A 13,355-nucleotide genomic window follows, 5' to 3' on the forward strand; every position below is an offset into this window, starting at 1 on the left:
CTGGCCTCCATCTCAGATCCCCTTGCCTCTGCCTCCTGAATGCTGGGATTAAAGGTGTGCACCACCAAGCCTGGCTGTTGTTATGTTATTTTTAACATTTTAAAGTAATATGTATGTCTAGGAATTCAGTTACACAAACAAGAAAAGCATAGAACAGACCTCATGGCAGCTCTTGGTACTTGCCTGCCAAGTCCGGAATGTCTCATCAGAGGTGTGGTGTGATCCAGGTGCTGAGTCCTGTGGGCCTCACTGCGGTGAGTTAGAATTAATGTGACCATGTCTGACCTCCTCAGGGCCGACAGGAAGATGCCGAGGAGTACTTAGGTTTCATTCTCAATGGGCTTCATGAGGAAATGCTGAGCCTGAAGAAGCTCCTCTCCCCTACTCACGAAAGTAAGTTCTGTGTGAGACTGTTTGCCCAACAGCAAAAAGGAAGATTGCGTGTCCATGTTCTCTCTCACACACCTGTCAGAAGTCACATGTCTGTGAACAGTGCTTGGAGTATGTTAATAACGAGTGTTTTTCATTACCTTTAGTATAGCAATGAGAAAGTTAGGTTTGGATAACTGGAATTTATCCAGCCCCATGCTGTTTTGCTTTAACTTTTACTCCAAAGAGATTGAGGCCTCGGTTACTGTTCTCTTGCTGTGTAAAACATGGGTCCAGAGCCGTGGGTCTAAAGGGTTTACTTGGCTTACAGTTCTAGAGGGATAGATAGAGTCCATCACAGTGGAGAAGCATGAGAAGTCAGACAACTGCATTTCATTTACACACAGGAAGCAGAACATAGAGCCAGGCTGTCGACCCGCAAAGCCTGACTTCCTCCAACAAGGCTCTACTGCCTAAAGGTTCCAGATCCTTCCAAACAGTGTCACCAGCCGAGAACTAAGTGTTTAGCTCCATGAGCCTGTGGGGTACATTTCCTATTCACATGACATCTAAAATACAGAAAAGCAGAACAAGTAGCGGGAGCACCTGCAGGAGTGGGCTCTCTGTGTGTGTGTGCACCTTTCTCTCTCTCTCTCTCTCTCTCTCTCTCTCTCTCTTTGGTTTTTCGAGACAGGGTTTCTCTGCGTAGCTTTGCGCCTTTTGCTGGAACTCACTTTGGAGACCAGGCTGGCCTTGAACTCACAGAGATCCACCTGCCTCTGCCTCCCGAGTGCTGGGATTAAAGGCGTGCGCCACCACTGCCACCACTGCCCGGCACACCTTTCTCCTTAATGATGCAGAGGTGGAGGGCATAGTCGAGTTGCTGTTTGGTGCTAAAAGCATCCTCTGAGGAAGAAGCCCCGCCCCCCATAACTACAGCACTAATTAGCCAAGCCTGCTATAATTGCATGATTAAAGCCACTTTCCAGAGTGTCTTCAAATTTCTCCAGTTGTTGTCCAAAGAATACCCCTAGTTTGTTTTTTGTTTTTCCCCTTCCTCCCTTCCCCATACACACACAATTTTTCCTCTGTAACAGTCCTGGCTGTCCTGGGACTCACTCTGTAGACCAGGCTGGTCTCAAATTCTCAGAGATCCACCTGCCTCTGCCTCCCAAGTGCTGGGATTAAAGGTGTGTGCCACAGCCCTAGGCTTTCTTTCTTTCTTTTTTTTTTTTTTTAATAAGTAGTTGACAGGCTTGGTTTTTTGCTGTTGTTGTTTTGGTTCTTTATTTATTGTGTATGTGTGTGGAGGGGTGGGTGTGAGTTTGTGCATGTGCAGTTGTGTGTGTGTACACAAGGATTCCATGGCAAAGTGGAGGTCAGGATAATTTGTAGGAGTTAGTCTTCTTCATCATGTGGTACCAGGAATCAAACTCAGGTTGTCAGTCAGGCCTAGGGCATGTGACTTCACCTGATGAGCTCTGACAAATCTTCACACCTGTGGGTCGTGACCCCTTTGGGGTTTGGACTACTCTTTCACAGGCTTCACCTAAGACCATTACAAAACACAGATATTTACATTACAATTCCTAACAGTAGCATTGCAGTTATGAAATAGCAGAGAATTATTTTATGGTTGGGGGGATCCCACACATGAAAAACTGTGTTAAAGGGTCACAGCATTAGGAAGGTTGAGATCCACTGGTTTAGACAGTTCTTGCAAAATCTGCATTTGCTTGGATTTTTTGCTCTTGAAAATGGTAGCCTAAGCAGACACCCTTTCCTTTCAGAACTCAGCGTTTCCAATGGGCCCAGAAGCCACTTGATAGAGGATGAAGAGCAGGAAGACACAGGCGAAGGGAGTGAGGATGAGTGGGAGCAAGTGGGCCCCAGGAATAAGACATCCGTCACTCGGCAGGCTGATTTCGTTCAGACACCTATCACCGGCATTTTTGGTGGACACATCAGGTTTATGCTTTTTCCATGTTGCTGGGGCGGGGTGGGGGTCTGGAAGCTTCTGGACATCCGCTTTGCCTGCTTTTCAGTTGCTCTTCCTACTGTCCTGCCCCCAGGGGCTGTGTGCCTCAGTGTTGATAGAAAGCCAGCTGACTTTGTTCTGGTGAAAGAAACTCATGTCTGATTGGAGGCATTGTATTACTGTATTATAATAAATGGATTGCTTGTGTTTAAAGTCTATAGCATGAGGCTATGAACAAAACAGTGGAGTGGCGGTCAGCACATCCTGCCACCTTCCTTGGTTCCTCTACCCCTTTTAGACAAGAGCAACTGTACCCTACTCATTTAGTTTAAGTCCATCACATGAACTGTTAGCAGCTGCAGTTACCTATCACCACCTAGACCTGTGCACCCTACAGGTCTCAGGCTTTGTGCCCTCTGACCTTTACCCCTTCCTGTTTTCTTCCGCTACGTTGCATTGGTGATGGATATTTGTGATTGACTTTTTAATCTATAGCAGAATGATCACATAGGGTTTTTCTTCTGTGTCCAGCTCAGTTCATTTAGTATGATGTTTTCCAAATCCATCCATGTTCTGGCAGATGTCACGATCTCCTTTTCCAAGGCTGAGTAATACTCCTTGAGTATAATATAGACTTTTTCCATTTGCTTTTAGGTGGACACTCTTTCACAGGCTTCACCTAAGACCATTACAAAACACAGATATTTACATTACAATTCCTAACAGTAGAATTACAGTTATGAAATAGCAGAGAATTATTTTATGGTTGGGGGGATCCCACACATGAAAAACTGTGTTAAAGGGTCACAGCATTAGGAAGGTTGAGATCCACTGGTTTAGACAGTTCTTGCAAAAAGAAAGAGTGATAGGTTGTTTATCTAGGAAATAATTATGAATGGACTAGATGAATTTAGATAGCAGAACCTTGTGAGCTACAAAGTAAAGTGAATAGAGGGAGGCATTGGCAGGCAGGAGGATACAACCCCTGGTCTGTACCAGTTCTTCAATCAGTTTTCTGCTTGTTCACATCATCCTCCTAAAAGACTTTACATTAGAACATTTCAGTACTCAGGGTTTCTTCAAAAGCTCCAAACATAACTCCAAAGGATGATTTAGTGGACTTCAGTGTGTGGCAGGCATCTCCTGGGTGCTGTATTTGAAAGATGGCTTATTTCTCAGGTATCCAGAGCCAACTCTGCCTGCTCAGCAGCAGACTGAGCAGCTTTAAGCAGAGAGTCTGCACTCCATGCCTCAGAAGCTGCCTTGTGCTTCTGTGGCCCCCATGAGGAGGGCTGAGGAGCCAGTTGAGCTGCCCTGTGACATTGCCCAGGCCCCTTCTCTAGGGTTCTGGAGTCTTTGTATAGCCAGGCCATCAGGTGTGGTCTGGGGAGTGCCAGGCCCTGCTCATTGTCAGTGTGACTTGTCTTGGCAGACACGTCGCTGCCCCTGAGATGAGCCTCGGTGGCAGGGACAGTGAAAGATGACTGTGCCCTTTGCTGCGGCCTGGAGTTAGCACTGTTGAACATGCCTCAGAGGGCAGTGAGGGCACAGTGAGAGTACAGGCAGCCATGGCGAGCGCATCCTTTGCACTAGGAACAATGTTAAGCTCTAGGGCCACAGCCATCATGACAGATCTCGAAAGTGTCTAAGAGTGACAGTGGGGAAAACCAGGTTCCCTTTGAAGAGATTGCATCATGGCTGCTCGCCTCAGACTCTGTGGGGTCCCTGGCCTCAGTGGTTGGGTGGAGGTTTTTATGCCAAAGTTCACTGTTTCTTCAAAAACAATAAAGCAGAGATAAGGAATTACTGTTGTTATTAATTATTATTTTAGTCAGGGTTTCATGTATGCTGGGCCGGTCTTGAACTCACCATGTAGGTATAACCATAGCTAAGGATGACCAAGTTTCTGCTCCTCACTCCTCTACCTCCCAAGTGCTGGGATTACAGGGATGTACAGTCTAACCTGGCCTATGAGGTACCAAGGATAGAACCCAGGACATCATGTAGACCAGCAAGTACTCTCCATCTCTTGCCACATCCCTAGGCCTAGACAAGGAATTCTTTTCTGGTTTTGTTTTATGTTTTGTTTAAGACAAGACCTCTGTACTTGCCCATGTTGGCCTCAGACTCACGGCAGTCCTCTGCTTGAGCCTTACAAGTGCCTGGCTGATGAGGATTTCTGATGACAGAAGTGCGTTTAAATAGAATAATATTCGAATAAAGAATGTTCTGACTAGAGACCCTCCTCTTACTCACTCACACTTGTGGGTTTTCAGTTTCCCTAGAGAAAACGCTTCTTTTTTGTCCTTTTCTGATCATGCAGGACTTTGGAGTAAAGGGGATCTTGATTTCTGCACTTTGGTTTTGCCAAGACAGGGTTTCTCTGTGTGACCCTGGCTGTCCTGGAACTCACTCTGTAGCCCAGGCTGGCCTCAACCTCACATTCACCTGCCTCTGCCTCCCAATTGCTGGGATTAAAGGCGTGCACATTGCTACCCAGCTTTACTTCCATTAATGCTTTTCAACTTTTTGGGAACACAAGGAGCATCAGTCGTTGCCTCCACACTCAGAAGGAAGGTTGGAGCATTAGGCCTTGACAGAAAGGCTTTCTGCTGGTTCTCCTGGTATCTGGGCCGTGAAAGTCCAAGTCTCCTTCCGCCAGCTTTACTCTGCTCATAAACTAGGACACCAGGCTGCACAAAGAAGATCCTTTATTGACTCTCGGAATGTTTCCTGGATGAGGTTAAATGAGAGATGAGATGAACTTGCAGTTATTACTCTGAAGAACTTAGAAAAAGAAAAAAGAAAAACCACCTAAGAAAACATGGTTGAGTTGGCGTCCTACCCACAAGGCTGGTTGCCTCCCTTCCTGGATTGCTAACCTGTTTTTTTATTATCCTTAGCTTGCTCCTCTTCCTCCTCATGTTGTTTTTAGAACAAAAGCAGTATTAAAAGTCCTGTTTCCCTGGAGATTTCCTCCATTTCATTAGAACAGGCTGTGGCAACACTTTGTTAAAGTCCTTTGGGGGGGTCACATTGGTTAACTGGCGCTGCACTGTATTTAGAGGTGCAAGATAAGAATTTGGAAGTTGAAACATCTGAGTGGAGCTTGGGAACATTACTGATCAGTTGCTAATAACAGAAGGTGGTAGTCATCAGAGTTCTTTTTAAACTAAGACTGCTTTTTGCTTTTCTGTTGTCTCTGGTCTTCTGGGACTGATACTGAATAAACTTATTTTGAATGTTTATTCCTTCTCTGTTGGTTAATCTTAAGAGAAAGTGACAAAGTGTGGCCTCTTACATCTTTTTTGTTTTCCATTGCAATTCTTAGGTCTGTGGTTTACCAGCAGAGTTCCAAAGAATCCGCCACTTTGCAGCCGTTTTTCACACTGCAGTTGGATATCCAGTCTGACAAGATACGCACAGTCCAGGATGCATTGGAAAGCTTGGTGGCAAGAGAGTCTGTTCAAGGTTACACCACCAAAACCAAGCAGGAGGTATGTTCCCAGTTGGCCAGAAATCTGTATGGAGGCCCTCTAGGTGCTTGAACAGAACAGAATAGGGTTGCAGGAAGCTGATTGGAATTCACCTCTCATACCAGTTAGTTAACTTTACTGAGAAGTCCCAGAATTTCAGAATGGAGTGGTGGAAACAGATAGTCCCACAGTTCCTTCACTTACTCTTGTGGCCTGAGCAAACATCTCCTTTCTGTCCTTGACCTTGCTCTGCATTTCATATTCTGGCAGTCTAATCCTGGTATCCTGAAGTCAGCCTACCTCCAGCGGAGGCTGAGTTAGGATGTAAAGGGGCTTCTGGGCACATCTGTGTTGCATTTATCATAGATCACTAGGAACACTGACAGATGCTGCTCTTTGATGTGATTCAACAAGGATAAAGTCTTGAGTCTTTCTGTTCTCAACAGCCATGAGCTGGGGTTGTTCTTTGGTCAGAGGAAGCTGTTATTTGGCTCTCGGTGTGCCTGTTCTTTTGGTCTGCAGTGGAGGCCATCTTCTCGATCATGTCTTTTATAGTCTGTGGCATTGAGGTCACAAGGCTGTCGTGGCAAGGTTAGGATTCAGCTGGCTAGTTAGGGTGTCACTTTTCTGAAGAATTCCTGGGATTGGAAAGCTGTAAGCACCTAGTGGAGTGTAGAAGTTACACTGTTAAGTGAGAGGTCCCATCACAAATCCTGTCTTTGTGTGTGGCCCTACAGAAATGTCTGTGTGACTAGTACACTGAGTAGAGAAGCCCAAAGAGACCCTCTGAGGTCTCCTGCTCTAGTTAGCAATGCCACATTCTGGAGACCTGCAGAAGAAAGATCTAGGGTCCCACCATGTCTGACTTGTTTCTTGTGATTGGTTTTGTTTAAAGTTTAAGTACCAGGAAACCTGGTAGCTGGCTTGAGTAAGAAGTGCCTGGCTGAGGACCTTCACGCAGGGGAGGGCAGTAGAGACATCATGTTGAGGAGGCTGGTGGTTAAGTTTGTGCCTGGCTGTGGGTGAATGCCAGCTAGGCTCAGCCTCTATCAGCTGTGACTCTGCAAAGATGGATTGCTGTCCCTGGCTGCTGAGGGGACATGGTCTTCTGCCTATGTCCTGTTGGGAGGTTTCCCAGCCCTCCCTAGGCCAACCAGAAAAGACTCCTCTGTGGCTTTTCTTACTTTTTCATTTCTGCTGCAATTGAAAACTTGGCATCCGAAATTCCTCCTACTTTCTCTCCCTGCCCAGAAGTCCCACCTATACCTCCTCCCTTGCTATTGGCCATTCAGCTTTTTATTAGACCAATCAGGTGCCTTAGGCAGACAAGGTAAACAGATGCAATACATCTTTACATAATTAAACAAATGCAACACATCTTTACACAAACAAAATATTCCACAACATAGACAAATGCAGCATACCTTTACATAGTTAAACAAATACTCTGTAACACCTGACAGTGACAGTGGGTGTCTCTGACTCTTGCCTGCTTTCGGGACCCTTTTCTCCTGCTGGGTTGCCTCGCCCAACCTTGGTGCGGGTGTGTATGCCTGGTTTTATTTTATCTTGTATCGTGTTCAGTTGATGTCTCTGGGAAGCCTGCTCTTTTCTGAGGGGAGACATGGGGAGCTGGGGGCGGGGAGTGGAAGGAGGGGAGGCTCTGGTCAGGATGCATTGTATGAGAGAATAAAGCTATCTATCTATCTATCTAAAGAAAAAGAAAGAAATTATTCCTTAGTTTGTTGAAACTCCAGAACCGAGAATTTTAGTAACCATGTTTCTTTGAAAGTTTTTGGCTTTTGTTTTGTTTTGTTGTTTGATTTTTTTTTTTTAAAGATTTCTTTTATTATGTATACAGCATGTATGACTGCAGGCCAGAAGAGGGCACCAGATCTCATTATAGATGGTTGTGAGCCACCATGTGGTTGCTGGGAATTGAACTCAGGACCTCTGGAAGAACAGTCAGTGCTTTTAACTTCTGAGCCATCTCTCCAGCCCCTTGTTGTTTGATTTTTGTTCTTTGAGACAGGGTTTCTGTGTGTTGCCCTGGTTGTGTGGAACTCAATCTGTAGACCAGGCTGGCCTTTAACTCAGAGATCCTCCTGACTCTGCCTCCTGAGTGCTGGGATGAAAGGTGTTCGCCACCACAGCCTGGCCAATGGACTGGAAGTTAAAAGGTCAAAACCATGGCATCATGTACCTGGAATGAGTCTGGAATTTGTCATCTGTAGATTAAACTGTTGGTTTGTGCCCCTCTCAGCTTCCCAGCCCTTTGTTAGCTCACAGGTCTGTGTGAGGTGTTTGCTAGGTTTCTCACCTGGGGAGAGACAAGCAGCCAGCTCCCTTCCCCTAGGTCCTGCCAGATCCAGCTCCTAGTGGACTGCTTGCTTCAATGACTTGCTGTCTTTTAGATTACTACTTACAGTTCTCTCTGTCTTCAAGTTAATAATGGAAATTTAAGGAAAGGAGTGACCAACTGAAGGTGCATTTAATGGAAAATAAACCCTGCACCAGGCATAGGCTGTGAACAAACAGTACTGGGCAGGCAGGGCAGGCAAAATAGTGTGGCACCTGTGTTTTGCCTACACGTATGATTGTGTACCATGGGTACATTGTTGGGTCAGCAGGGCTTGCCACGCTCACCTAGGAATTTCACTCCATTAAGTCTTAGAGCTAATGCTTCTTAAGGATTTTTAAAGGCATTCAAGAGACCCATGAAAGCACTAAAGGGCATATTGACACAACCAGCAAGTCAGTGACAAGGACAGATGACTGTAGGATTACTCAGTGTTTGTCTGAAGAAAGATACTAGATAGCTTTATGAATGAAAGTGAAAAGACAGTCTAGTGCCTACCACTTCCAGCCTCTCCTCAGTTTGCTTGTGTTCTCAGTCTTTTGGTCTTCATGTGGAGGCCACAGATGGGCTTCAGACCTGAGGGCTCCCTTGCAAGTGTGTCTATAGGGGTGCAGGTGTGGCTAGGGTTGGGAAGCAGCTGTGGAGCCCCACAGAGGGTGCTGCTGCAGCCAGGCAGGCCTGTGAGCCCTGGCACACCGTATCACAGGTTGAAGTCAGTCGGAGAGTGACTCTGGAGAAGCTCCCTCCTGTCCTTGTGTTACATCTGAAACGCTTTGTCTACGAGAAGACTGGTGGCTGTCAGAAGCTGGTCAAGAACATTGACTACCCTGTGGACTTGGAGATCAGCAAAGGTAATGCCCCGCCCTGTGCTTGCACCAAGTCAGAGCTCTTTTTGCTTGAAATTTATTGACATTTGTGCATTTTTATACTAAAACTCTCATTAGTTTTCTTATTTTTTAAATCTGATTTACGAGTGTTTTGCCTGCACGGATGATTGTGTACCATGCGCTTGTCTGGTGCTGGTGGAGGCCAGAAGAGAGCCCTGGATCCCCTGGGGTTGGAGTTACAGGTGGCTGTCAGCTGCCATGTTGGTGCTGGGAATCAAACCCAGGTTTTCTGAAAGAACAGCCAGTAGTCTTAACCACTGAGCCCTCTCTCCAGCCCACCTCTTTTTCTTTTTTCTTTTCCTTCTTTCTTTGGTTTTTCAAGACAGGGTTTCTCTGTGTAGCTTTAGAGCCTGTCCTGAAACCTGCTCTGTAGACCAGGCTGGCCTCGAACTCACAGAGATCCTCCTGTCTCTGCCTCCCGAGTACTGGGATTAAAGATGTGCGCCACCACCATCCCGCTCTTTTTCTTTTTTAAAGGCAGGGTCTCACTATGTAGTGCTGGCTGGCCTAGAGCTCACTATATAGATCAGCGTGGCCATGAACTCTCACAAAGATCTGCCTGTCTCAGCCTCCTGAGCTCTGGGATTAAAGATATGTGCCCACCCCTGGTTTAGAGTAGCTTTTTCAAAGATAGAGACAAAACTGAAGCAAAACATAATTCAACTAGATCAGAAAAGTAGGAGAAGGGCAGCTGTGAGGACCAGGTGGTGCTGGAAGTGTCTGCCCTCTGCCTCTAGACAGTGACATGGTGTCTGTGTAGCAATATATTGGCCATTGCTTCCCATAGGCCTTTGCGACTAGATGACGACAGCACATTGTTTTGTTTCATTGTAGATTTATTTTATTCTATATGTATTAGGGTTTTTATCTGTATGTATTTGGAACACACAGCAACCTGGTGCCCCCACAGATTAGAAGAGCTTGTCAGTTCCCCCAGCAGTGGAGTTATAATGGTTGTGAGCCACCATGTGGGTGCTGGGAACCATCCTCAGTCCTCTGAAAGAGCAGCCAGTGCTCTAACCGCTGAGCTGTCTCTGTCTAGCTCTGACAGCATGTTTTAAAGAGCTCCACAGAAAGGTGCCCTACTATAAATCTGCAGGAAACCTTCTGCTTTTAACCTTTTTGTACGTGTGGGTAGGCATGCATGCCAGAGCACAGGTAAGTCAGTCAGAGGACAGGCTCAGGAGGTCAGATCTCACCTTTTCTCTGGGATCGTGCTATTGAACTAGGGTCACCTGTCTTCAGAGCAGGAACTTCTACCTGGTGGGCCAGCTACCTCACTGCTTCCCTCCATTGTTCTCTCCCTGTATTTAAAGGATTTATGTGTCCCTGTGCACATGCCCTGGCATTATGTGGGAGAAGACCTCTTGTATGAGTCAGTTCTCTCCGTCCACCATGTGGGTCCTGGAGTCTGGACTCTAGGTAGCAGGTACCAGCACAGAACAACTGCCCCTGAGAGCTTTATAGTTGTGACACAAGCATCTTACTGCCAGAATGTGACTAGGAATGTGGCAAGCCAAGACGGTCCACAGAATACATGGGTGTGGAGAGCAGAAAGACAGTGGTGTCCTCCATCCCCGTCTTAAAGAGATCCTCCTTAGTCGAGTCCTCTGTCCCCAGGACTGCATACCTGGACTCCTGTGTCCTGATCCACGAGCTGGGTGTGCAGTTACCTCCAACCCCCTTTGGCTGTGATGGCACCTTTAGGTTCAGTCCTGGCACAGCTCTGGCCCGGGACCCGTCCATCCCTGCCTGACCCTCTAAGTAGGTGGGTGTTGTTAGGCAGAACTCAGCAGTCAGCGCAGCGGTTCTGCAGAAACCTTGTTGAAGTATTGCTGTTTTGTTTTTCAGAACTACTTTCTCCAGGAGTCAAAAATAAGAATTTTAAATGCCACAGGACCTATAGGCTGTTCGCAGGTGAGAATGCTTGGCCATTGCTCCCTCAAAACCACAGCGAGCAGTGAGCCTGCATGGTACTAGGCAAAATTCAACTGGAGTACTCTCGTGGAAAGTGGATCCTGGGAGAGCTGGAGCGTCTAGAAAGCAGTTGGGTCTGACATGAGGGAGGGGTCTCACAAGGATTGGTGTCCCCGAGTCAGTGGCCTGTGGGTGCCAGTGGAGACACTCCCTTTGGAGGGATTAGGTGGGACTCTGTGGCAGTGGGGGTGAGGGGCTTTCCTCATGGTTGCCCGCTGGGCATTGTCTTCCAGTGGTCTACCATCACGGCAACAGCGCCACGGGCGGCCACTACACCACGGACGTCTTCCAGATCGGCCTCAATGGCTGGCTGCGCATCGATGACCAGACGGTCAAGGTGATTAACCAGTACCAGGTGGTGAAGCCGACTGCTGACCGCACAGCCTACCTCCTGTATTACCGCCGTGTGGACCTGCTGTAGCCCTGTCCGTGTGCCTGTGTGTGTGCCTGACGCTGCTTCCTACAACCCCAGCTCACTCACTCTCCCACCTCTCTAGTGGCTCTTTAGAGAGAAGCTCTCCCTCTGCACAGTGGGCTTGAACGAAAGGGGTGTCTTGTGGGGGAGGGTGTGCTTAGCGCAGCTCATGCTGACTCTAACTTCAGAGACTGTCGCTTGATTGAGGGAAAACACAAGACGCGGGCGGGGCTTCTGGGAACTGCTGGCTCCTGAGCGGAGGCGGTGGCTTGCACTGTGTCCAGTCTGATTGCGTAGTGGAATAAGTCCCGCACCAGCAGCTCTTGTAAATTTGTGAAAATGAATTTTATCTTTCCTTAAAAAATAATTTTTTTAATTCATCACACTTTCCTCCCTTGCCCTTTAGTTTTTGATAAACGATAAAAATGAGCCAGTTATCAGAGATGAGAGAGTTCTTACTTCAAAAGGAAATAAACACATAAAACATGTCGCTGGTTCCTAGAAGGAAACACATTTTAACAATTGTGAGGTGAAAACTGCTGACGTACACACTGGGGGTCAGACATTTGGAGTGCAGACATCAGGCTGCAGAGGTGGGTGATTGTAACTTGATTACCATGAAAAAATTTCAAATCGCATTCATGCTCTGTGTACACATGAAGAAAAGTGGGCGAAATAATGAAGATTGGCATTTCCCAATGTCTGCTGTGTAACCTCCTGTCGCGCCTCTGACGCCGTGTCCCTAATTGTACACAGTGTAGTGATTCCTAGGAGTAAAAGTGTCACCCGTCAATAAAGATCACAGAGTTGGTTTAAAGCTATGTGTGGTTCTTGGTATGAAAACACCTTCTCTAGAAGAGGCCTCCAGTCCTGCAAGCCTACTCGTCAGCCTCTGGGAACTCAGCTGGGACTCTGGCTATGCTGGGCTAATGCTGTATTGATTAGTGTGAGAGGGCTTGGCTTTCACTTTTGCTCCCTCTGATCCTGTGGCTTAGGTCAAGGCCAGTCTTACACCAGCTCCAGACATGGAGAAGAGGCCACCAGCAGTAGGAAGTCTGCTGTTCTTGTGGCCCTGTGCACTGGGCTCTGCAGGGCAGGGCTTGCCATGGGATGAAACCTTTTTTTCTCAAGCTCCTTTTGTGAATGTTTTCATTAGCCACTAGCTGCCTGCTTAGGTCCTACTCTGCTTCCCATCAAGACGTGGAACTGTGGCTCCTAGGCATTCTGGAAATCAGTCAGCAGCCAGAGGGATGCAAGCAGCTTGTTCTCTGTGTGGTGTTTCTGGGATGATTGTGTCCTCTGCTGTACTCCTGACAGATCTGGCCACAGCACACATGCGTTCCACAGCCGGTGCTTGCTCTGTCTCGGCAGTGTCTAAAAAGCAGAGCAAGAGGCTCATGGAGTCAGTCACAGGTGCCCTAGGCGACTTCCAAGTATATAAATGTCCTGTGTGTGTGTGTGTGTACAGGAGACATTTCTCCCTCAGCGTCACTGTCGTGTTGTGTTTTCCGAGTTAGTTGTGTATGTTTCCTTTAGCACAAAAGTTTAGAAATGACTGAACTTTGGGACTCCATCTGAAGACCTTTGAGTAGTGAACAGAGATGGAGTCAGTCCGGTGGGATAGGGTACTTGGTATCTTGACCAGCTAGGGTCATGTGGTGGTCTCCCTTCTCGGGGCTGTCCCTTGTGTGGTGTCCCTTTTATGTGGCCAGTGTTGTTTGTTAGGAAAAACTCTGGCTTTGATGGGCACTGGGCTTAATTTAACCCACTCCTGATTGCGCTACTGTAACAGATACCATAGAGTGTTTTCAGATAGCAGCCGTAGGCCGAGTCCAAGGCGGAGGGGCCGATTCTTTGTCTAAAGACCCGCTTCCTGGCTTGTAGACACTTCAGT

At 47.2% G+C, this 13,355-nt stretch overlaps 1 protein-coding gene across 2 annotated transcripts in view; it reads left to right on the plus strand.

Moving 5' to 3' along the window:
* Usp10 (ubiquitin specific peptidase 10) overlaps window positions 1-12,278 on the plus strand; it is a 60,365-nt gene extending 48,087 nt beyond the window's left edge. For both annotated transcript variants that reach the window (XM_028880785.1, XM_028880786.1), the window contains exons 9-14: window positions 294-393; window positions 2,160-2,337; window positions 5,679-5,844; window positions 8,889-9,033; window positions 10,921-10,986; window positions 11,280-12,278. In XM_028880785.1, the coding sequence (XP_028736618.1) occupies window positions 294-393; window positions 2,160-2,337; window positions 5,679-5,844; window positions 8,889-9,033; window positions 10,921-10,986; window positions 11,280-11,467 (843 nt within the window). In that variant the 3' untranslated portion in view covers window positions 11,468-12,278. The remainder of the gene's footprint in view (window positions 1-293; window positions 394-2,159; window positions 2,338-5,678; window positions 5,845-8,888; window positions 9,034-10,920; window positions 10,987-11,279) is intronic.
* The last annotated feature ends 1,077 nt before the right edge of the window (window positions 12,279-13,355 follow it).

Source organism: Peromyscus leucopus, chromosome 5, assembly GCF_004664715.2.
Source record: "Peromyscus leucopus breed LL Stock chromosome 5, UCI_PerLeu_2.1, whole genome shotgun sequence".
In the NCBI taxonomy this organism is placed as follows: Eukaryota; Metazoa; Chordata; class Mammalia; order Rodentia; family Cricetidae; genus Peromyscus; species Peromyscus leucopus.